At 35.5% G+C, this 26,955-nt stretch overlaps 1 protein-coding gene across 4 annotated transcripts in view; it reads right to left on the reverse strand.

The window, feature by feature from the left end:
* The window catches only part of Orc3 (origin recognition complex subunit 3), a 54,611-nt gene extending 41,790 nt beyond the window's left edge, over positions 1-12,821 (reverse strand). Inside the window, exons 1-3 of one of the 4 annotated variants that reach the window (XM_089254745.1) lie at positions 12,610-12,821; positions 5,954-5,990; positions 2,341-2,414 (exon numbers count right to left, since the gene is read on the reverse strand). In XM_089254745.1, coding sequence (XP_089110871.1) covers positions 2,341-2,414; positions 5,954-5,990; positions 12,610-12,651 — 153 coding nt within the window. In that variant the 5' untranslated portion in view covers positions 12,652-12,821. The remainder of the gene's footprint in view (positions 1-2,340; positions 2,415-5,953; positions 5,991-12,609) is intronic. The other 3 variants (XM_089254747.1, XM_089254746.1, XM_089254748.1) reach the window with 3 other exon arrangements.
* Between the last annotated feature and the right edge of the window lie 14,134 nt (positions 12,822-26,955).

The following is a 26,955-nucleotide window of genomic DNA, read 5'->3' on the forward strand; positions in this document are numbered from 1 at the left end:
GCACGACGAATTGCCGCTGCGACAAATTGACTGCGACGAATTGTCCCGCGACAAGTTGAGCGCGACGAATTGACCTAGACCCACATTGCCCTGGGGCAGACGCATTCGAAGGAATTGGGTTGGTGAAGGGGCTTCCCCCAAGCTGATAAAAAAATTTGGAAAAATTCAAAATTGGAGTTCATATTTCTTTTTTTAGAGGGTTTTTGGCCGTAATCCTCCACGCTGGCCAGATATTCAAATATGCTATTTAAACCACTTTAAGTTAATTTAAATGTTTTTTGAGGGTTGGTAAATCAAAATTTCTCTGAAAAAAATTCCTTATGCCCCCTTTGAAAGTTGGTTCTGCCGCAGGGAGAATCATTTTTTTTGGATTTGTCAGGCCCTGCTCATGTATATGTATACACTCATGTATTTGAGCGTATGTATAACATTAATAGACCTACATATACTGTACGCAGGCTCAGGGACGTGCGCAGAACCAAACTTTGTGGGAGAGACTGGGATATCTCTCCCAGAAAAAATTTGAATCACTAACCTTTAAAAAGAATTTAAAACAAACCGAAATAGAAAGAAAATGCATATAAATGCTATATGCAACTTCTGCTGTCGATATTTTATATAATTTATTAAAAAAATATTCTAAATTTGTGGTCATCTTGAGGCAGACATACATAGATTTACCATATTTTACTGAGGCAAAAATGTTTTCCCCCGAAAGTAGGTTAAATTACCCGTCATCGCTGAAATCAAATACAGATTGAGGATAAAAAACAGGACATTCTAGTTTAAAAAGGGACGTACGGTCAATAGGAAATATGTGTTATGACCAACCCCCCCCCCCCCCCCGTACTGAGTAATGTCCCATAAACTTTGAGCAACACCAATCATTTTTGACTTCCGGCGTCCCTGTAGAAATGCATATTTAAAAACATCAATAGAAAAATCAACCACTTAGATCACCAAGTAGTTTCTGGTGGCAGTAGTAATCCAAGTAGTATTTTATTTTGGTTAAATGGGAGTTAGGTCCGCAGAAACAAATTAAAAATGGTATCTTTTTGGAGTCTATCATTAAATTTTTTGCTCCAGCAAGGCAAATGCTAACATAGTTGCCAACTTTGGAGAGTGAGAATTACAGAGAATTTTGCTTGGAATTTTTAAAAAACAAAATGGGGATTTCTCATTAATGAAAGTAAAATCACAGGAATTCTTTCCCTTTGGAAAAACATGACATCACACTAGCCATCACCAATTATTCAATAACAGTAGGGTTCTGTCATTACTACACTCAAATCAAATCTCAGCAACAAACAATGGCCATCTGATCAAAAAACTGGATGTGTGTGTTCATCCAGTACACTCATCATCTCACCGATTAGACTGTGAAGAGGCCAAAAAATTACACTGGCTGTTGTCTTCACCTCCCCAAGATGAAGAATGTCTTTCTGATTCAGCACGATCATAGCAAATTTATTTTATACGTGACATTATTTTAGAAACACTGGCGCCAAACTCTTTCTGGGTAAATTCTTTGGGTATAATTTTTTTTCTCTTAACAGTGATTTTTTTTTTCAATCAAATACAGATTTGATTGAAAAAAAAATGGTCTTAGAAGTCTGGGAAACGAAAGTAAAAATTTGAGGGCCTCCTGAAAAATCAGGGAGACTTGGCAGCTACATGAGATAAGATCATCAACAATAACATTGGGGAAGGAAACAATCTATTCTTTACTACAGAATTATTATACAGATGAGGTTAAATACAAATAACTACTCTAGACCATTTTTACTGTCGTGCACTAGAAATTCAAATACACTCTACCAGATAATAAAACATATATAAAAAATTTAAATAAAAAACTCACTTTTTTAGCTTTAGAAACTTATATCATAGTATCAGATAGAAGTTTATTTGATTTATGATGAGTTATAATATAGAAATGGAAGAACTCCAAAAACAGAGCTTGATATGATACAAACACAAAATTTTATAAGTTTTTCACATAACAAAGATGCACTTCAGATTGAATTGTTATTTTTAACCCGACATGCTGGAGAAGGATGCTCTTCAGCAATGTTCTCTCTAAGCAATGCGCATGTGCAGCAGTGAACTGTGAAAACACACTAAAATGACTAAATACACCGTTTATTTATATGGCATACCGTCAAACCAATCCGAGTAAAAACAAAACAATTGAAAGGAACGTCGCTCTTGAGTAAATGCAATGTTCAGTCATTGTCTATCTACATCGGAAAGGAGTTCTGAAAGAACTATAGCAAAAACAAGTATCCATGTGGGTTTGTGACATTTCATCAACACCAAGTTTCCCCATATCCGACTCACTTGTATTTGTGACTCCATCTCGTTCCATAATAATTTGTACTGCTGGTACCATAGAGGTTTGCTTTGTTGTCGATCTAAATAAAAAAAATTAATAATTCTAGTTTTTTCTTTCTTCATTAAGAGAAATAAAAATTAATTCAGTATAACTAGCAATAATTTGTTCCAGAAGAAATAAGAACGGGACATACATATCAGGGATCTGTTCAGACTTTATTTATAAGGTCCTGTTTTTGTGAAAAGGATCATAAATATTGTGAAAAACAAGTAATTTTGAGCAAAGAGAAATAATCTAGCTAATTTATCACAAAAGAAATCTTGAAAATAAAGAAAAATATCAAATTTATGGTTTCATCAATTCACATTTTGTGATGAGTCTGTTTTTCAAATCCAGATTTTTGTGAAAGGTCTGTTTTTCAGATCTGGAATTTTGTGAAGGGTTCGGAAAATGGACCCAAATTTTGGCTGGACAGACCCCCCCCCCCCCCCTGCATATATAAATAAAAGACACAATATTACTACACAGTCAATCTGGTTCTCAATGACCACATTTCAGCATCTTAAGAAATTCACTAACAGGGTAGGCTTATTTAAATCAGCTTAATTTAAATCACTTGATTTTTTAAAAGTCATTGATTTAAATCACAAAATTTAAATTTTGTTTTTTCTTTACACAATTTCAATGACATTGAAGTATTGTTATTGAGATGTGGTGTACAAGTTTGTGATTAAAAGAAATATAGATCTTTAGGGTAAATATAGACTTAAGCTTAATCCCTAGATACCGTGCAGAAAGAAAGCTGTTCTATTTCTAGATTTTGTGGATAGAAAAATTGCAGAGAAATATAGGGAGTTGAACTTATATATAGCTGCACTAAGAAATTTCAATGATTTTATAATGTGACACTAGGGTTCCCCCCGATTAAAAAACAAAGGAATTATTTTTTATTGCATAAAGCCTTGAATTCTACGCCCTAATTGCTGATTCAAAATAATAATAGATATTGTACTAACATAAATATCATTGGGCTTTCAACTTTACTTTTCATATTAAAATTTTGAGTTTGCTCATTTTTTTTACTAAAACTTATTAAATCTGTGAAAGAATAACAATGTGTAAATTATTATTATTAATTAATATTACTATTAAGCAACATCATGCAGGTCGAAAGCACATCCACCAATTGTGAAAGAAACAACCTTGTCGATAGAATTTATTTTTCATCCCGTTGATGTCGAATGGTCCTTTGGTTATGCATCGAGTGAATTGACATGTCTGCACCATATGTGTGATACTGAGTTGCTACCACTCATTCACTTTAATGTGGGGGGGGGGGGGACATGAATAAAAGTGCTTTCCTCTATAAGAAATATATTAATCCATCAAGTTAATTTGTGCTCAATGACATTTCATGTTGCATAAACACAGATTTTGGTTTTCACATTTTTTACTTGTAGTTTGTTTGTAGTATATTCATTAATGCTTAATTAAATTTGAGTGATTACGAGAAAAAAGCCATTAGGTGATATGAAAGTATGCACTTTTAATTATTAACAAGAATTCATTTTAATTAATAAGCAGTCAGTTAATTTTAATAAAAAAATTTGGTTTAAATAAAAAAAAATCATTTTTTTTTAAATCATGATTTTTTCATACCATGTTAACTAATACAGACTATGCTTGATTTTAGAAACCTCCAATTAACAAACTGCATGTTTTTATGAACTAATCTGCTAGTCTCAAACAATATACAGTAGAACTCTGGTTAACGAGCAATTTGCATAACGAGTAAAAATTTTGTAAAAATTTAGATTTGATTAACGATCAATGATTCATATTACGAGCAAAAATTGTGCATTTTGTTTATTTGTTTTCCCATTATCACAACAGAGCTGATGGTTTTTCGACCATTTGATCATTCATGTCGCACCATGGTCATTTTCTACACACAAGAGCTAATTAGACTGAGACCTACAATTTATTGCTGATTCCGAACGGCAGCCTTTTTAAACTCATTGAAGGGTTGGTGAGCTAACTTCTCCATGTGGGACTCCCTGCGGTAGTAATCTTCTTCTGTGGTCATGTTACCATTTCTGTTGTATCCCAGTGTCAGGAAAGTTTCTGACAAGGAAGAACCGGATATCGAACTCCACAACACCTCTAAACATCCTTTGGCACTTCAGACGAGTATCTTATCGGCCTGGGACACTGTGCCCAATGGCTTTTGCTTTCATCCACATAAGTGCTGTTGAAAATTGTGGGCAATATTCCCCCCTATAGTCTTCGGACAGCGTGACTAACTCAAAAAATGAACACCCCTACGAACGTGACTGTTTACAATATGAAACTAGATATAGCTGATTGTAACCACACATATGTGCGCTTCAAGTTTTTTTTAATTCTGCTTGGATTTTAGGCTGATTGCATTATTCACCTTGACTTTGACTGCCTAGCTCATGAATAAGGGCCACCATTTCTGAAGATATTGTATCCTTGGGGAAGACCATGAGACTAGAGGTGCACGAGCCCGACATTCAAGAACTAGTGGAGGAACATTGTCATATCCACAGATGATCTGATGGATCTCCATTGCGTGCAACAGCAACAGATTATTATGATCTTGTCTGAGAAAGACGAAGATAGAAATGAGAAGTCTCTCATTTCAAATGAGATTTAGAATCTGGGAATCTGTGCAAAACTTTGTAGAAGAGATCCCACCCCAAATAAAGCTGTAGCAGTGTGAACAATAAATCTGTCCAACAATAGTGCGATTTCCCATTTCCGAAGAAACCAAAAAAAAAACTGCAAAAGCAAGTGTCATAGATAGAGTTACATTTTAAAGTAACATAAAAAAGAATAAGTTTACAGACGCGGTGAGTGCAGTGTATAAGTCATTCTAAACAGTAGTTTCCCTCTCTCTCTGGTCATTTACGGTAAGTTAATTTGTATAAACACATTATCATATTGTATATTCATTTGATATTTTTTTAATATTTTATTGTATTATCAATTATATCATTATTGTCTTGCATTATTGAATGAATGACACTTTTATTAGTTTTTCATTTGATAGAATCACGTAGAACAAATTATCCAAGTTTTCATTATTTCCTATAGGGAAGTTTGATTCGCATAACGAGCGATTCAGCACATTGGTGGAACGAATTAAGCTCGTTAACCGAAGTTCCACTGTACTATTCGTTTAAACGTCTTTCCCATTTAACAACTTTTGATTTTACGAATTATTTTTCCATGTCCACACAGGTTCATAAAACCAGCGTGAACTGTATACCGAAGGTGAAGCCTTTTAGCTCAGTCCTCGGATGATTCAAATTTCCTCTACGGAAAGCTTTCCTAGGATGGAAAACCAGTGTTCCCACCAAGACCGCCGTAGCAAGAGGGAGGGAAGTAGGGGGTCCAATCCCCCACCCAAAAAGGGCTGATTTTAATGGAATAACATAGTTAACTCTATCACTCTACTACTCACTTTGTTTTCCCCCAAAAGAAATTGCTTGGTGCATTCGTCCCAACCATACATAATTTCAAGCCTGCCCTTGTGATGCAAAATGAAAAGAAATACCTGCCAGTTATACTTGAAAGGTGAAATTTCCTTACTTTTATTTTTGCTCTTAGCTTTATGCACGAACACTCCCTATAATAATAATAATAATAACAACAGACATTAATTTGATCAAAATGATATCTTATAATAATTGAAGGATTTTTTTCTGATCATGATTATAAAAAAAGAGAAAATTCTTAGAAAAATTTTTATTCTTAGAAAAATTAGATATAAAAAATTTATATTTTTTACCATGTATAATATAACAAAAACATTCAATGGATAAGATGCTCTGACCAACAAGTCAATAAAACAACTGAAAGCTCATCGTTGCCATCATACTGTGTTTTTTCCCCATGTATAACATATAGCAACATATTAAGAAATGCAGATTGATAGTAATTGAAATTCGTCTTTATGACCTTCATGACTCTTAAGTTGTTTCGATCACCAATAGACAGGGCTGTCTTAAGAGCATCATGGGCACCCGGACCAAGCAGCTCTACCTGGTAAATTCTAGAAAATTTTTGTGAGGCACCTCTTCTCTTGAGATGGGGTGGGGGCTTGCGTTAAGGCAGCATTGCCTATAGATGATACACAGCTAAATCACTTTTTGACAGGGTTGGCACAGGTTTGACAAAAACCAAAAAACCGGTTTTTTGGCTTAAATAGCATTAAAAACAATAACATTTCTGAAAAATCATTAGAACTTCTAATAACTAACTAAAATAAAATATTTATTAATGTAATTAACACAATTCTTATATTAATTAATCAATAAATATTTCTTACATTTTAACAAAAACCAACTTTTGCACAACACACAATCTATTTTTTCCATAACTCAATGACTTACTTTGAGTTTGAAAATTCTTAATGTTGTTATTAACCATATAATATAAAACATCTTTGTTTTCTCCAATTATTTTCAGTATGCTTAATTAGAAAGCTATTTTGCAAAAACTATATTAAAAATTAGGTGAATATAATATACTTAATGAAGCATAAATAATGCAGATTAATTAGCAATGATTTACAATATACAGGGTGATTATAACTAAAGTACTGATTTCAAAACGCTGTAAAAAAAGAACCATTGTCAGAATGACTTGAAAATTTACATGAATATTCCTGAAGCAATGGAATTTTATATGGAAAGGGAAAAAATATACTTAATGTAAATTTAACGACACTGTACTCATCCAACAAGTGGAAAATTTGCTCACAGAATGGACAAGATAGCCACTCAGGGCAAAATGATAACTTAATTAGCACTGCATGATTTCATAGTTCATGGAAACATCACAAAAATGAAGTAATTGAACAAATAACTACAACTTGAAACCAATTAAACCATGGTTTAAACCTTGGTTTTAACCAAGTTTTTTTCAAAAAATCAAATAAAAGTTGCCTAAATATAATTTTTTTCCATGAAAAATATCATATTGGTTCATTATTAGCCAAAATGTTTCATTTTTACCACATTTTATTACCTTGGGGTACATTCTGGTGGTATATCTTTAAATGACATAAGATTTTATAAGTGGTTTTTTTCAAAAAGTCTCATAAAAGTGGCCAGAATATATATATATTTTTCATATGAAGTATCTTAGTTATTTAAAGTTATATATATAAAAGTCAAAATTTCTCATTCTTACAACATTTTCTAACCTTTGGCTACATTCTGATGCTCTATCATTAGCAAATTCATGAATAAGGATTGCATCACACATCTAAATGTAGTGGTGTATTATCTCACAGGGTTTCTTTTTCCCTTCACAAAGAAGCAGCTACAATAGTGACACCATCATGCTGGGGGCAGGCGGTCCTATAATCCAATAAAGACACCAGCTGTCCTTAAAGGACTAAGACCAGTGTACTAGTTGTTACATTACCTCACATACATTTTCATTCCCATAAGAAGTAGCACATCTCCTACTGTATATCTCCCAGTCTTAATATATTCAATAGTTGTTTTTTTTATACTTTCACACACACACTGTTAAGCCCAGTTAATCAAGGTTCTACTGTATAGTAGTAACAGATTTATGAAAAATAATCAGCTATATACAGGGTGATCATAATTTAAGTTTTGATTCCGAAACTATACAATAAGTACTGATCAGAATGACTTGAAAATTTGCATGGATACTCCTGAAGCAATGGAAGTTTTTTTCGCAAAAAAAAAAAGTACAAAATGTGCAAGTAGATGATGCTGTACTTAGCCAGCAGTATAATCTATTTTGTGCAACCACATCATTTCGGCACTTGCACAGCATCAGTGTGTGGATAGAACTTCTATCAAGATGCACATTGCAATACCAGAAAAGCAGCTGCTGAAGACCCATTTTGCCAGGATGCACCTTAACCGTTGCAACTTTTGGCTGTGGGGGGTACCTCAAAATGTTATAAACAGTGGTCAGATTGCAAACTTTGGTGAATTGCAATCTCTAGCACATTCCCTATATGTTAGAAGTTCCTCAGGAATATTAACGGGGGGGGGGGGGGGGGGGGGAGCGTTTGGTTTAATGAAGCTGAATTGCAAGCACATCCACATCATGACCATGGCATACTCCGATTCTGTTGTTGAACAAGAATTTTCGTGCTTTCAACCTCATAGCCAGAACACGCGGTGGACAACATATTTAACATTTCTTAAGTTATAGTTATTTGTTCAATTACTTCGTTTTTTGTGATGTTTCCATGAATTATGAAATCGTGAAATGCTATAATTAAGGTATCATTTTGCCATGACTGGCTATCGTTTCCATTCTGCGAGCAAATTTCCCACATGTTCGATGATGTCATTAATTTTACATTTTCAAATATTTTTTCCCCTTTATCAAATAAAATTGAATTTTTTCAGAAATATTCATGTCAATTTTCAAGTCATTCTGACAATCGTTCTTTTTTTACAGTGTTTTGAAATCAGAACCTTAGTTATAATCACCCTGTATATCGTAAATCATTGCTAATTAATCTGCATCATTTATGCTTCATTACATACATTGTATTCACCTAATTTTTATTACTTTTTGCAAAATAGCTTCCTAATTAAGCATACTGAAAGTAACTGGAGAAAAACCTTTATATATTATATGATTAATAATAACATTAAAAGAATTTTCAAACACACAGTAATCCATTGAGTTAAGCAAAAAATAATGAAATTGCAAAAGTTGGTTTTTGTTAAAACGTAATAAATATTTATTGATTAATTAGCATGGGAATAGTGTTAATTACATTAATAAACATTTTATTTTAGTTAATTATTGGAAGTTTGAATGATTTTTCAGAAATTTCATTGTTTTTAATGTTAATACTATTTAAAACAAAAAAACCGGTTTAAACCAAAAAAACCCGGTTTTTTGGTTTTTTTACCAACCCTGCTTTAGGAGTATCCATGCAAATTTTCATCATTCTGACCAGTACTCATTGTGCAGTTTTGGAATCAAAACTTTAATTATAATCACCATGTATATAGCTCATTATTTTTCATAAATCTGTTACTACTATACAGTAGAACCTTGATTCATGAAAGTATAAAAAAAACTATTGAATATTAAGACTATTGGGAGATATACAGTACGAGATGTGGTACTTTAACTACTAGTACACTAGTCTTTGTTCTTTAGGGACAGCTGGTGTCTTTATTGGATTATAAGACCACCTCTGTGTGTGTGTCCCTGGGCATGATGATGTAACTACTGTTGCTGCTTCTTTGTGAAGGAAAAAAGCAAAGCAAAAAAAAACCCTGTGAGATAATACACCACTACATTTAGATGTGATGCAATCCTTATTAATGAATTTGCTAAAGATAGAGCATCAGAATTTAGCCAAAGGTTAGGAAATGTGGAAAGAATTAGACTGATAATTTTGGTTTTTGTATAAAACACTTTTGTCCCAGAGCTACTCTCAGCATCTGGGGGTTGATACTCGAGATACCATTGTCCTCAGGTCGGAGTAAAAGATTATTTATTTACAGCTTTAACAAATAATGTATATATGAGGATGGTTTTAAATTACATACTTATAAATCAGTACATATGTTTTATGCTATAACTCCTTGAGCGAGAGAGGAATGGAGAAAGCAATAGGTCAAGACTTACCCCAGGCTTTCGTCATCTTCCGCTCCTTCCACTGTTCCCCAAAAACCAGACAACCACCTCTCATCAAGACCCAGTTCGTTCTGTCTCTTTCAACCACCTTCTCTCGTCCAATTTCCTCCTGTTTCCCTCTCATTGGTTCCGTCTCCTAAACGTCACACCCCCTCCCCTTTGGGTCCCATACTAGAATCCCTTACTGGAATCTCGCTGCTGCCCCGATGTCTACATACCAATGATAAATCCATCTGCCACTCCTTCTCAAGGTACCACTGCCCAAAGGGCAGGGTCAATTCTGAGAATCTGCAAAAGGCGTTGGAGGTAACACCTGTGCATATAGGTGCCTCACCTATTTCTATCACGATATCTGAATAAAAGTCCAACCCAGTTCCCAGACTGTCTGGCGTCGTAAATAAAATTATATTCTAAAAGGCTTCATTAAAATTTAACTACAAATTAATGTAACAAGTTAGCGAGTAGCTTGTTATACTTTAAATAACTAAGATACTTTATACTATATATTTTATATATATATTCAGGCCACTTTTATGAGACTTTTTGAAAGAAACTCACTCTTATATCATCTAAATATACCCCAAGAATATAAAATGTGATAAGAATGAAAAATTTTGACTAGTAATGAACCAATATGATATTTTTCAAGGAAAAAAATTATATTTAGGCCACTTTTATTTGATTTTTGAAAAAAACCACTTGGTTAAAACCAAGGTTTAAACCAAACAAATTCTAATTGCACAGCAAAAAAGGTTCATCTCCATCTATTTGCACAGTTTAAGAATTTAACCTGTTCCTATGTATAAGACAAATAGGTTAATAGGTTTTATCCCCTATTCATCCAGAACATGCATATGCTAATACGATTTTTTTCATATTCAATTATGTGTCACCATCCTTCACATTTTCTCTATTCTGTCTTTAACCAGACTGTACCAATTTTTATGCCTTAGGCTGGGAACTTCACACCATTTTTTGTTGTTTGGTACGAGTGTTGGATTTTTTTACTCCCAAGAGCTCTAACTGACAAATGTTTTAAATATTATGACCCATTCTGTTATTTTATTGATCTAACAGTATTTTTGAATAAAATTAGTTATAAAAATCAGGGGCGTAGCCAGAAATTTCGTTCGGGGGGGGGACCACTTTCATTTCGGGGGGGGACCAAAGTGACAGAACAATAGATTTGGCCATCTTTTCCCCTTTTTTCGGTCATTTTCTCACATTTCGGGGGGGGGGGCAGACCCCCAAGTCTCCCCCCCCCCCTGGCTACGCCCTTGATAAAAATCTAATGATTGCATGATATAAAACAGCAAATTTATTTGCTGTCCTATAAATAGGATGTTGGGAATTTGCGTTAATTTTTCAAATTCTTTTTGCAGAAATGCATCGTAGTGAAGCTTAGACATTTATAAATTTCAGAAAAAGTGTTTGAAAATAGTTTTTAACTGACAAAAATCAGGGTATAATACTGTTTTCAAGTATGTCTATGGGCGTCTGGGAGCTTAAAGCAATTTGAACTGCCCTCTTTATATCAATGGCAGTCAAAATAAAGTGATGTTCTGGACCTCTACCTCGATTGAAATACCTACCCAAGTCCTCTTTAGAGCCACTTTGGTGATATCTAAATGTTCTGCGGATCCTCCAAGTGATCTGGCCGATATGTCTCGGCCGATTAAGTGCTCTAGAAATATGTCGCAGGCTGCTTAAGTTCTCTGGAACTATGCTGTAGATCACTTAAGCAATGTGAGAATGTGAAGTGATCAACTTCCCATATTACACCTAAGTGCTGTAAAACTGTGCTATGTCACTTAATGGATCATTAAATGTGTCACGGGTCACTTAATCAATCTGTAAATGTGCCACTTAGTCCGTTTTTGTAAAATTTGGTTCTAGGTGGCAGGCCATATAACCTTGAAGGAAATATTTGGCCCATCGGGTAAGCATATATGGCTACAGGGTGGGGGCACAATGGATTGCTTAAAGAGAAATTTTGAGTTCTTGGCCTTCAAATAGCATTGAAATTGACAGATATTGATTCTTCCGATATTTTAATTTTTTTGCATCAAAAAATTAATTTTTCATCACGCTGATTTTGGATCAAGTCTCTGCATTAGGAGGTAGAACTGACGAAATTTTTCTGACAACGGAGGTCAGAGTTTTGCTGATGTGGGGATCAAAACTGACTAAAAATCTGCTGATGTAATACGTGAATGCACCCCCTTATCCGCATTTGGCCAGCCAAAACCCGAAAAATCCCTAGTCATTTCTGAAAATCGGACTTCGGCCAATACGCGACCTGGCCGCAATGCGAAGTTTCGCCGTAACATATACACGCAGTACCGTCACAGATTGAAGTGATGGTTTCATTATCCTATTGTATTCAATATGCAGCCAATTTCTCAAAATCAAGCAAACAAAAAACAAGACAGTTATGAAATATTTTTTTAAGCCGGGTTTTCCTTTCTCGGAGCAGGTTATTTGCACCGCGTGCAGCGTGGAAAAGCTGATTGGTCGCTTCCTTCACGCTACACACGGCGCAGAAATCCTACTCCTAGGAAAACCCGACTTCAACATCATGTAGAAGCTACCTGAGCAATACTTGAGTGAAAATCTGTCCCTGATGATCCCATGTCTCTTTCTTGATAAATCTATAAAGTGTCTACATCGAACTTCAAGATTATACTCGGCAAATTAATTACGCGCTTGGACACATTATGGTGTCTACTACCATTAAATTGTAAATAAATAATGTAATGAACAAGCCCGCGAAACCGCGCTTTTTTTTCTATTTGCTGTTGCCAAATATTATCGCATAAAAACTTATAAAGGTTGCCAGATCTTTAAAATAATAACCATACGTCCCATATTTGCCGAAACAATTCCATTGAGAAGAAATATAAGAATATTTATTTCTCCTTAAAAGCTTTAAGGCCCGTTTACACGCCGTAAGTGATTAAGTTGGCAACTAAATTTTAACTCGCCAAGTACGTTACAATGTATGCAGACGATAAAGGCCGTTTACACGGCTTCAGTTGGTAAGTGGCAAGTGCGTAAGTGATTTAGTAATACAGTCAAATCCTGTTATAACCAGGATGACCATATTTCCTCGAGAGAAATACGGGACATTGATATTACAAATACGGGAAAATACGGGACATTGCCGATTATTGCCAAAAATGACGCCAAAACCGAACAAAGTCGCTAAATATTGTTGAAATAACGGAGAAATCACAATGGCGGGAAATGCAGCATTACTGTTAATTGCAGTGGATTAAAATGAATTCCACGAAAAAAAAATTTTCACTAAGACAAATGTGGGAGATTCATATACTCATTTATAGTTGCAGTTATCATAATATAATTTATAAGTTGAAAATAATTTCAATCTTTGACTTCAATAAAGAATAAAAATTCAAGTAGGCTTCGTGCAAAATACGGGAAAAACCGGGGCACTTTCGCTAAAAAGTCGGGACAGCCAAAAAAACAGGAAACACCGGGACTGTCCCGGGAAATACGGGACGTATGGTCACCCTAGTTATAACGAACTAGACGAATAGAGACCGGAGAAATTACTTTGTTACACCGAAATTTCGTTATAAAGAAATTCCAGGTTTAAAACGAGATTTTCGCTATACTATTTTTTCCGGTTAAGTAGACCTATGCGCATGCGCCAAGAGGAGTCTTTTCGCTCTCTCTCGGGGGGGGGGGGTTATTTTGATCTCAACACGAACCTGTTCATGCTCTTCCTGTTCGTCTCCTACCGTTTCGCTACAATTCCGCGGAAATACTGAATAGTGAAGTGGCCAGAGCCAGAGGGACACAACCTTCAAGTTTGTCGAAGAATATCTTCGCCATGAATATTTGTTGAACTATAGAAATGAAAGCTACCTTACGGCCGTATTCACCACTCACGGTCCTGAAACGCGGATCAGTTGAAACCCGTTTCAGTTTTAGAACGAATTTGGCATTCACCAGTGGGTCTCGAGTGCGTATCAAGTGAAACTCGGTTCAGTTGGCGAGTATTTGGCGTATATTAGCTTGGCGAGAGTAGATCCGACGCTGATTGGATGAAGGGTTTTTGATCTTCTAATGAAGTAGAAAACTCAACGGTAGGATTCTTGTGTTTACGTTTTTCAACAATTTTTTTTCGATAAGCAAAATATGGTTTTATCCCGTTTTTAATGGAAATTCCATTTCATTCCAGCTACGGTTTTCTTTCCTACTTCCGCTATATCTATAATGATGGTTTTTCATTTCGCTACGGAATTGCTAATATTCTCAGATTAGATAAATTATATATCGCACGTACAATCAGCTTATGCGCTTTTCATTGCTTTGAAGAAAAAAAAAAATGTATCAGCACATACAAATTTTATTAATCGCGAATGAAATGAAGGAAAAAAGTACGGTCGCAATTGTGTAAAATTTATATTTTAAAAAATACTAATAAATTTGGAAATTTTTCAAAAAATAATTTTTATCTGAATATTTTTTAAATTATGATTGTTTTGTACCTGAAATCAAATTTTTAGATACACATATTAAAATGAAAAAGTACAAAATTCAGTGAATTTGATTTCCAAAAAATTTTTTTATGCTAATAGTAATTCTTGTGATGCACATTGAATATTAAATTACTGAACATTAATCGCTATATTTCCTATTAGCCAAATAAGTTAATATCTGAGACTGATTTTTTGTAATTTGTTGAAACTTGTATGATAGTTGCATGCAATCCTCCCTACACACAAGACGTGCTCCCTCTCAATGTATAAAATGCTAAACCCAACAGTTTTCTTTTCATCAAAAAACTGTTCCAACATGTGTACTAGTTTTTTTGATTAGCTTACATAAAAAGTTAGATTCAGTTCAAAACAGTTCATTATATTATTAAAAATAAGTTGAAAGGACGTCCTTGAAGCTGAAAGATTCTTAAAAATAAAAAATCTGTAAACAAAGTTTCAAATCTGACAGTCAATACAAGCATTAGTGTATGGACAATTTTTTTTTTTTATGTGTAAAATGCATTGCCTTTGAATCATGTTTAACTAAAGGGTAAACTAATAGCCAAGAACTAAAAATTAAAAAAAACTTGACATATATTGATAGATTCAACGTCATTATTCATCAACAAAATCATTTTCCATCCCTCTTTTTACTAGCAGGATTGGTAGTTAAATCTGGATTTTTTTTAAAATATATACTGTATTTACATGATAATCACAATCTAGTAATTCGTTACTTTCAAAATTTACACTGTAACTTGAACATAATTAAGGCACAAATTCAAACTACGTAAAAAAAAGCTAACATTTTCCTCACTTAAGAAATAACGACAAATCAATTATCAAAAATAATTTATTCATATTTATATGGAAGTATTTGAGATTGCTAAAAAAATAATGGTACGTATAACACACACACAAACATTGTAAATAAATATTGAGATTTTCTTCCGTGATTGAGTCAGCTCGTCTTCAGTGGCCACATATTATCATAGATGTGTTTTTACCCTACTTTTGCTCCCAAATACTTGTTTCATCTGAAAAATTAAAAACATAGTTTTCATGAAAAAAAATTTCCCTAAAGAATGAAGCAAATCATACTCATGTGTTGTGATTTCAAATACAGTGAAATCATACTGCATAATACGAATAAAGCACATGTAATCAGCAATCACGTGGTACTAGTTATGTAATGATAGATTACTTAAATATTATAAATTTCGCTCAATCATTGCCCAATGCTGGCATGAACTGCACATAAATAAGGTTCCAAAAAGTAATTTCATGAATTTTTGAATTGGTGTTTTGAGCACGAAAGGTATGATTACACACTAAAATCTCAATAAAATGATATTCTGCAAATCAAGAAAAAATATCATTGTAGAGGGATTGCTGTTGTATTAAGATTAGAGATGTAAAATTCTTGAGAATATTGTAACGAAGGACTCTGGAAGTACTACTATTGTAAATAACTTGAGAATATTCTTATTATTCTTAACAAGAATATTCTCCAGTTATTTATAATATAATTATATATAATATCCTAGAGAATATTCTTTGGAAAGACTACTTTTATAAATTACTGGGGAATATTCTTATCAAAAATAATAATTATTCTCAAGTTATTTCTCATATTAATATTCTCATCTCACATCTGTAATCGAGTGGCAGCAGTTTAACATTATACTATAGGAATTTCCAAACAAGACTTTCAAAATATTGATGTAGAGGGATTTATTTTTATATCAAGTATCATTGTAGTGAGGTTTAACTGTAAATAATAAACGAATGAACTGATATTTATACGCAAAATACTGATGCACAAATAGAATGAAATGAGCTGATAATTATATGATTTTGGATAATGAGAGTGCATCACAGAAAATATTTTTTGTTGTGCACGTGTTTTCATTTGTGCAAATACTGTGGATTCTGCTTATAAAGGGTTTTTTTTCCAAAAAATTACCATGAAAAATGTAAGCGGGGAAAATGCTTTAAACAGGAAATCTTAATAAAAATTAATTTGAGTACTAAGCAGGAAAATATTATACATGGGAATGTTATAAGCGAGATCGACTGAATATAGAAGGAAAATGTCATGTTTACACACAGCAACAAAATATCAGCAAAGTATCAAATAAATATATTCCTGCCAAGAGGTAAAAGCTAAAAAAAGGTAATATATTTTGCTTGGCATTAATATAAATATTTTCATATTAGAGACGAAACATTTCATACACAAATCTATATTTTAGAGTGTTGGTGAATATTGTATTGCTTAGGAATTAAAATGCACTACTGTAATGATCGCTTTTGCCTAGTACATTTTGCGAGTTCTTAATGTACGAGGCTCCTCAAGAGAAAAAAAGGCCCCACAAAAATGAGATATGGTTGAAATTTTCTAGAATTTACCAGGTAGGACCACAGAAAAATTTCTTGTCTCTGGGGCCCCGCATCATGCTCTTAAGATGGTCCTGGTTAGGGGAAATTTTTTTTTTGTATACACTGTATACAAGTGACTATTCCTGCAATTCAAGAGAGATATTCATGACTTCTTTTCAGACCAATGATACATTATTTTCAGAGAGGAAAAAACTTCAAAAACGTGACACTATACCCTGCCATTTTAACCTTTAGGTCAGGACCGTAAATAAGCTGGGGCAACCGGAGCACTTCCCAAGGGCCGAGAGAATGGGGGCCCTCACAAAAATGTACACTTTATTTTACATAATAATACTTTCAGGGGCCCCCACTCAAGAAAAAAGTCTGCATCGAGAGAGCCCACTACCAGTGCTGTCTTAACGGATGGACCTACCCGGGCACGGCCCGGGGGCCTCGAGAGAAGATGGGCCTCACAAAAATGAGATTTGGTTGAAATTTTCTGTAATTTACCTGGTAGGTCCTCAGAAAAGCCACTTGGCCCGGGGGCCCATGGTGTTCTTAAGACGGTCCTGCCCGCAACGACCCTGTTTCAGGTACCATAAAGACGAATTTGTCATTAATATCAATACATGAGTATATTACTCATATTATTAAGTAATCATTATTTGATAATGATCATTTTGTTAGCGAATGAAGTTCAGGTTTGAAGGAAATCATAGAAAAGTATCATTACTCACCTTCTTTCGTCACTTGTTGATGGCTTCAAGTAGTAGTTGAAAGCTTTCATTGATCGGGGATAATTACTTAACATATATTTAATACCTAAACGCGGTCACTCATCACCTTATAATTAATAAATTATTCTAAATTCCCTATTTCATTCCGGGTCATCATAAAAACAATTCAGCGCGACCGCCATTACTATGTCGATGTTTGTGTTTGCAGCGACGATAATGTTCACTGCGCATGCGCTGAAACTCGATGATCCACCCTGCTGGATCGCCGATATCGGAGGTTCAGTTTCAGGCTCGAAAAGCTGGTCCGTGGATCTCGATTCAGGGGTGGTGAATACCAATTTTGAGGTGAAACGCGGTTTAGAACCTGGATCGCGTTCTGAACCTGGAGGTGAATACGGCCGTTAACAAATAAGCTAAAAATTATTCGATGTTGGAAAAAGCTATGGAATATTCTGTCGACGTGATGTCAGGAGTTGAAAAAAATTGAAGATTCAAAAATATATCGATTGCTGGTGTGGAGGATTTATTATATATCAAAAACTGGACGGGGGAGGGGGGGGGGTTCGAATATTTCTCTCTCTCGTCCAGAACGAATTTGCTGCCATCTGTTGTAAAAATACATAATCAAATATTTAACATAAAGATAGTATTTAGATCAGTGTTTCCCAAAGTGGGCGATGGTACTATTCAAAGGGGCGATGCCAGCTACAGACGCGATTGGGGGGCTACGAATGGGCATAAGGGGGCGATGGGAGGACGAGAGTAAAAAATAAGTTTTCGGAAACTGGGACCCCTTTCCCAAGAAAGCCTTCGTAAATATCCGTGCCTATGGGCGAAAAAAAAACTAAGAATATTTGCACACAAGTACTTGTACTTGTTTCATCTGTTAAGGGATCAGGGCTAAAGTGTTTTCCCCCCTTGAATATGCGCTGTACATTCCACATGTAATGTAACTGTAATTGATCGATAAACCCTTCTGTCGCAAAGTTCAACACCATCTGGGAATGACCGGTTTTGCTAATGACTGTTCATTATTGGAGCTGTGTTCCGCCGAAAAAGTGCAGCTGAAATCAGTGTTTTGGTTTCAGGGCCCCCGAGACGATTCTCGTCACTTTTTTTTCCACATTATAAATTCAATACAGATGTGGCATGCCAAAGAGCCTAGCCTCGAGACCCTGCGGCAGGATGTGGGTGGAGGCCATGATTTTAGCATTGTTCATTCACCTACGGCTATATTCTTTTTGTATGCGGGGTTTTTTTTTTTATAAAAGAACCGCTTAAAAACAGATGCAAACATCAATGGTCAACAGCTTGTCACGACACGTCTAGGAACCCTGACGCTCACTTTGAGGAACTGCCGTAATTGAAAATTTTTTGTAATGTATTCGTTCAAGTTCGTGAATTACTTAAACCCAAAGATAACGTGTGTGGAAGTACCGAAACATGAATTACAGACGACCAGTCCTGAATTTCGATGCAAAAAATTCCCATATCTAAAGTGTTTGTTACACAACGGATGGACCTCCATTTCATGCAGGGCCATATTATCGCATGGGCAAATCGGGACTTTGCCCAGGGCCCCCAAATCTATAATAATGAAGTCTGAAAAGTTGGTTTTTTTAAGTAAAACTTAAATACTTAGAAAAAAAGGAATTTCGTTTTTGTAATGCAGCTAAACTTTTTAGAGAATAGAAAATATAAATATAATTTTTTTTTACATTAATAAAATATTTTTACAGTTATTGGGAGAGAAATTGAACTTCTATTATTCAACTGTAATACTACTTTTTCTAATAAAGGAAAAATGAGTTCCGATTGGTCGGTTCGGGGAATTTTCTGTTGATGCCAAAAAAAGCTAAATCTCAGATGAGAAGAAGCACCGGTGCTGCGATGCTAGCCGTTATAAAGGCATCACAATCCATAACAGAGAAAAGCAAACAATGCTTGTTTCCAACGTGTTTAGCATTTTATAAGCCAAATATACAACTCTTGGTGCTTTTTTGTCACGAAAACATGTACTGCACATCCAAATGCATCTGTTTTCTCCGCTGAAGCTCTTGCAATTGCATATGGCCTCAACTGTCTCAACATCCAAGACAACCCAAACATCACAATTTTTTCAGACTCAAAAGCAGTTCTCCTTGCCCTGAATAATATTAGCATCCACTCACATTCTGTCATCTTGTTGCTCTATAACGTTATTGCGCATATTTGTTCTCAGATAAATTCGCTAACTCTTGTATGGGTTCCAGGCCATGTCAACATCTCTCTGAATGAAATTATTGATAAAGCAGTCCATAATTTAGCCACCACTTCTGTTCCTCTGACAACTCCAGCAGGTTTCTTCATTGAAGACTACAAAGTCAGAACCCGAGACATTCTCACATCAACTTGGCGGAATCAACTTCAAGTGGCTTGTCCATCTCAATTTTCTATTTTCCTCAATTTTGTTGAAAAAATCTCCAGAAAGATGTCATCTCGTAAAATTGAAAACCTTCTTTACAAACTCATTTGCGAGCGAGCTCCGCTCAACAAGTACTTACACACTATTAAAAGACATAGAGACCCCTACTGTTTCTATTGTCCAATGGAAGAATCTGCTTATCACTTCCTTTTCCAGTGTCCTTTTTATCAAAATATTCGCAAGTTTATCCTCATTGATCCTGTTTCAAAAAACTACATTTTAGAGTGGTCAGATCTGATTTCTCTTCCTCCCAACATTATTTCTTGTTTGGTCCAAAAATATATTTGGGCATCCCATCGTTTTGATTGATTGTTTTTTTTTCTTTCTGTTCTATCATGACTAAAATAGAGGGCCTCTAGCTTTAGAAGTGCTGCATCGTTGCCCTGTGCAGCTGAAGATATCCCACTCTTCCTTTCCCTTTATTTTGTTTTCCTTTGCTCTTAATTTCTGGGAGCAGTCGACAATGATTAATATTTTTTTTCTTTAATGTAGAAAATCTCTACCAGCCGCAGGGAGAGGGCCTTGCTGTAGCCAAAAACCCTGCTAAAACTAAACCATTGATTGATTGAGCATTTTATAGCGCAATGGTAACTTCAATATTTTAAGTTTAATTATGTCCTCTCGAGCTTATTTATCTGGCTCTGCAAAGAGAAAGTTGAAAAAACAGAAAGATGGGGGGGAAAAAAATTGTTAGTTCATTAAAAAATTATTTTGCATCTGATGCAAAGTCAATGCGCCATGTAATGAACAATCTAAAGCTGAATCTGATGATGATGAAACAATAATTAATGAATGTGATAATTCCAGAGCATGTTTGAGGAATGATGAGATTCAAGATGATGATGATAGTAACCTAGTTGCTACTGAGAAAAATGTAATCCCCCTCCTCAAAATACCGATTTGCTGTCGGAGGCTGAAAGAGTTTTTGGGGGTGTAAAAAGAATTCTCACCATTTCTCAATTTTATCATATCAAAAAAAAAAAGGGTGAAAAACTTGTGCAAATGTCTCACAAAGAGTTGATTCATCTTTGGTACAGCAATATGAAGAGGAGACAAAGTATTGGATGTCTGTGCTTAAATGAGTTGTTGCTGTTGTGAAATTTTTGTCTATACGGGGGTCTACCTTTTTTTGGTGATAATGAAACTGTTGGATCTAGGCACAATGGAAATTTTTTAGGCTGTTTAGAAGTGATAGCCGAATTTGATCCATTTCTTTCAAAACATTTGGAGAGATATGGGAATCCTGGCAAAGGAAATGTAAGCTATTTGTCCTCAACATGTATAGATCAGTTTATTCATATAATGGCTAAACAAGTTTAAAAACAAATCATTGATGAAATTCTGCTTGCCAAATACTACTCAATTATTATTGATTCTACCCCAGATATTACTCATCTTGATCAGTTGTGTTTTGTGATTCGATATCTTGTCGGAGCTGAACCTGTAGAAAAATTTCTGAAATTTGTTCCAATGTACAGCTATAAATCAGAAACCCTAGCAGAAATTGTTTTAACAACTCTAAAAGATGCTGGAATCAATGTATTAAATGGCTAAAGCTATGACAATGCGTCAAATATGGCCGGCAAATATTTTGGGTTACAAGCCCGAATAAAAAGCGTAAATCCTGCCACTGATTTTGTTCCTTGTGCAGCTCATTCTCTTAACTTGGTTGGTGTCAATGCTGTTGAGTCATGCAGTGGTGCAATGCAGTTTTTTTTGTCTTGTGCAACAAATATATACTTTCTTTTCTTCATCAACACACGGGTGGCAGATACTAAATGAAGAACTGAAAAAACGTGGCGATTTTTCAACATTGAAGAACCGCAGTACTACTAGGTGGTGTGCTGATGCTCATGCCGTTAAATCATTAAGGAAGAACTATAATGCCATTGTACTTACTCTTAACAGATTGGGTACAGAAGAAAATGAAACTGCATAGACAAAATTGGAGGCACAAGCCCTTTTGAAAAAGTTGGAAACTGTACTGAACATCGTTGTATGGGATACCCTTTTACAAAGGCTTAATCAAACCAGTGTGGAACTTCAAAAATCATCTATGAATTTAACGCGTGTCACACTTTTGTACCAATCTTTAATTGAATTTACTCAATATGTGAGAGACAATCTTGAGGAGTATGAAAAATTAGCAAGAGATATGTGTGAGCCGGATGTTGATTACGATGTAGAAAGAAAAAAATTAAAGCCAAGAAGCAAAGATCCTCATGCAGTACATAGCTGTGAAGTTGACCTGACACCTCGTGAAGCTTATAAATCAAGTATTTATTATGCTGTTTGTGATGCTTTAATTTCACACCTTTCTTTTCGTAAAGAGCCGTATAATAGCACAGCGAAAAAGTTTGCTTGCCTGAGTGAAATGAAGTTGAAATCAAAACTTATGGATAAAGCGATTTCTTTGCAAAAATCCTACCCTCAGGATTTAGATGATTCTTTTCCTGAAGAGCTACAGCAATTTTCTTCACTTGTGGAAGATGAATATAATATAATTGCAGATATGTTTAAAAAACTGAAATGTTTAGAGCTGGAAGAGACATTTTCCAATGTTGATAGTGCCGTAAGAATTTTTTTAACATTGCCAGTAACAAATTGTTCTGATGAAAGACCCTTTTCTTTGTTAAAGCGGCTAAAGTCTCCCATACGCTCTAGTATTCTGCAGGAAAAACTAAGCTCTTTAGCATTACTCTGCATTGAAGGAGAAGTAACAAAAAAATTGGATTTCAGTAATGTAATTCTTGATTTTGCAAAAATGAAAAGCAGAAAAAAAAAGTGAATTACTTCACAGTAAAACATTTTTGTGATGCATTAGCCATGCAACTGGTGATTTTATTGATGTGGTTAGTATTTGTCTCATCTTTATTATTTCTTGATAACTAAAGGGTACACATGAAACAAAATGGTTTAAATTTTCAGTTTTATGTTCAAAAGTTTTTGATCAGACAAAAAATTCTAAAAATATGCAATTTATATCGTTTTACACCCGAGAAATCTATTTTAGTTTGGGGGGGGGGGCCCAAAAGTATCCTTGCCCATGGCCCCGATTAGTCATGATCGGGCCCTGATTTCATGGTTCAAACATGCTTATTTCAGCCACCTCGTTGGGCAATTTTTCTCTTGTGGCATTTGTGTTTGTATTTGTAATTTCGATCCGGTGGTGTCCGAAAAGAAATGAATGTAATGCGGAAGATGATGTTTGTTGAATCCACACCGTAAGTACAATAATGTATTTTTTTCATCAAAATTTTGATGTTACTAAATACTCTTATATTGACCGGTTTTCATGACTTGAGTAAGGCACTTGGGCAGTACTATCTATCAGAGGCGCTGACATGAAAAAAATATTGGAGGGGGGAAGGTATAAATTTGCTTGTCGTCCCGTATACACGAGATTCAAGCGTGTACGCATGACAGAGATTACATGCATTGCATTTTATTTTTAGAAATTAATTGCGGGGGGTCAGTACCCCCTTAAAAATTTATTGGGGGAGAGGGGCTCAAAAGTCCTCAGCTCCTAGGTTTCGGTGCCCATGCTATCTATTAGTGCTTATCAAGAGCGCTATCCGTAACCGCGCTGATTATGACAATAAGGATAAAAGGGAAATTTTAGTACTATCTCCGAAAACAATCATCGTTTCTCCTTCGAATATTGCGAAGAATATACGGATAGGGGGGATACACGCTCCTTCAGCATCGGATGATAGAAATTTCTTCTCGCGATGGTGTCGGTTTAGTAGAAAATTTATTAAAATTAATTTTTTTCACTTGAAATCTTTTTTTACGGTGACATGTAGTGTTTTTCCTTGAAAGAAAGTGATGTATTTTCATACGGCCTTTCAAGAGTGATTCTACTCAATTCGAAATCGACTCATTCTTAAGCATCATAGCTTATTAATAGTATGATACCTTGTTAGCAATGTAGAATGCAAAAAACCGACGATATTCGTTTAAAATACACGGAAATAAAAGCCAATGAATTTCCGAGTATTTTTAGTGAACATCGTTGGTTTTTTTTGTGTTCTATATTAATAGTATTACTCAATGATATAATTATATTATCAATCATATCTATCTGAAAGAATTTTTTATTACATTTTTACTTTTAATTAGCGTGGTTTCATGCGGTTTTTTTTCTTTTAATATGTTTTAGCTGAAAGGGTTGAAATTCATTGCAACCCTATGTTTTATGAACATATGGTAAATATTTAGAATAATTATGTCATTCAGAATTATGTGTAGAAGAAAACAAAGAGGAGAGAGTCAATTGCAATCCCCCTGATGCTTGCCAGTTTTAATCAAGAAAGAAGTGAGAGGCCTGCGCTTGAAATAATGTAAAATTACATTTTCTTAAAATATGGACCTATATAATATCGCAGTAACTCTGGCGATTTGAAAAATAAATGGCAGCTAGCCGGAGCCCGACTTATATATGAAGAGGTCCTGGGCAAGGCAGAAATTAGGACCTCTGTGACTTGAGTCAAAATATTTTGTTTACCCAGCCAATATAATGCCGGGATAATGTTTTGTACAGGAAATTATCTAAATAAAATATCAGATGTCTTTTTTTTTTATTCGTTCATTATCTTCCTTGGCGAGAAACTCCATTTCCTCCTACGGAAAGGTTCACACCCGAAATAACATGACAGAAAATATTTGCGTTCGAGTTCGTTTCAGAATTTACTTGGATAACAAACCAAAAACATCAGCGAATGTCTCACGAGCTCCCAAGATCGATAATTTCAAAAACAAAATTTATTTTAACGATTAAATTTTGAATTTTTTTTACAAACTTTATTGTTGAACATTTTGAGTTCAAATCATTTATTAGTGTTATTGCTAATTGAAATGAATAATCATGTATCACATTTTATTAAATGACCAATTTGGATTATATGAGCAAAGTAGGCCATGGGCAGAATGCCCACGCGAAGGACACACTTGATTATGACCACGGTTTCTGACTTGAATTGATGTATTTTTTCTGATGTGCTTATAATTTGGTAATCAACCCAAGTGGGATCGCCGTTCTGCGTTGATAGTGGTTGTATTCATCCTTTGAAAACGGCGCCCATAGTGCAACGAAATGCTTTGAAGAATTCATAGCGTTTTCCTCTTATTTGCCTTTATCGTTGGTTCTTTCTTTAATTTACAACTGGTGTCGTCAAGTCCCAATGTCGAATATGTAATCCTGCCACGAATTCTCCAGAAGTTAATGTCGACGCCTTGGACTTTTACAGTTTCTCAACCGAGAGACGTCAAACAAATGCTATCGAAGTCATAATCTGCATAAGCGTGGAGCAGTGTGTGCTGACACGGGTGCCACACATTCGGTGGCAGGGGAGAAGCTATATCATCTCCTACAAGAACATGGTTTGCCCTTTTCCCGCAAGACTATCGCTATGAGACTAGCCGATGGATATGCTCGTAGAGCCGAAGTCCTAACTACGACTGTGGACATTAACGTCCAAGGTAAAGTGATTCCCACCGAGATGATGGTGCTACCACAGGCCAGAGAAAACCGAACCCTTCTCGGTACCGACTTTCTCAGTGATGCTGGTATCGTCCTGGATGTTCAGCAAGGAAAGTGGTACTTCTCTGAAGCTCCTGAGAAGCGACATCCGTTCGTCGAAGGCCCATCTGAAAGCAGTGCCCTCCTGGCACTACCTGCTGTCACCCTCATGAAGATAAAGGTACCCACCTTACTTCTCAGCAAACGAGAACTTGATTCATTCCCGCCGGAGTTCAAGCAATGCTTCAAGCCAGGGGGAGGCCTGATACCTTTCATTGAGAACTTTATTCCTTCTCAGAAGAATCCCATAGATGCTCCAAGTCAGGGGGGAGGAAGACTTTTCCTCAAGCACCAGATCAACATGAGTGGTGACAGGGTATACCGCTGTAAAGGTGGCCCTGGAGAAGGCTACGAAAAATGTCGTGCATCAGATTCTAGCTCGCCCTTGCGAGGAAAGAATGCTTGCTATAACTGTTGGGATCAGATAGTGTTACAGGTGTAGAAATGGTGGTCATATTGCCCGTAACTGTCCAAGCAGCCACGCTGATAAGCTATCCAGCCCAATTGGTAAAGGAACCAATCAGTGTGAACTGTTGAACTTCAAAGTAATGGAGAAGAGTTCACAGACTCTCCGCGAGTCCCAACGTGGGAATAATGTTTTGAAAGAGATCATTTAAAACGTTGAATCTACTCAGGAAGCTGATTTCCTAAACGGGAGGAAGCAAGAACTCGTCTTATGTGAATCCCGTAAAGCAGTACTGATTCCAAAGGGAGTTGACTCCATTACGAGATGCTGAGACCACAACCGTGGTTACCCGGACCCCAAGAGAGTGGCGTTCAAAAATGCATCCGAAACCCTAGTGAGAACCGGTGCGATTCGAGGACCGAACTTCGACCTGACGCAAGTCGGCAGTTGACTGGAGCTTCCCGCTGTGTCTGCCAGGAACTACTCCCAAAAGAAAGATGGCTCTTACTGGCTCCTCGCCGAGACGTCGTCGGAGCCAGAGGGGGAAGATTGTAACGAATCTATTTTTCCAGTATTTTACTAACTGTGGCCTTATACCACATAATATGCTTTGTTTATACGTTATTAAAAAAGGTGAGAAGAGAAAATCTATCTTCCAAGAGAAGAGAACGTGAGTTGGAATGTGTCTTCCGTCCTGGAAGGTTGTCTGTTTTGAGTGTGCTTTGAAATGAAGTCTTCCATGGTTCGTACTCTTCCAACGGAAAAAAAATCAAGGACTATTCAAGCACTTTTCAAGGTAAAACTTCAAAATTCAAGGACTTTTTTCACAAACGCATATTTTTCACATGAAAAGGCGCAT

The sequence above is a fragment of the Pholcus phalangioides genome, unplaced genomic scaffold (assembly GCF_987345545.1).
Source record: "Pholcus phalangioides strain wild (caught in Gottingen) unplaced genomic scaffold, Ppha-v1.0 ptg000042l_1, whole genome shotgun sequence".
Classification (NCBI taxonomy): Eukaryota; Metazoa; Arthropoda; class Arachnida; order Araneae; family Pholcidae; genus Pholcus; species Pholcus phalangioides.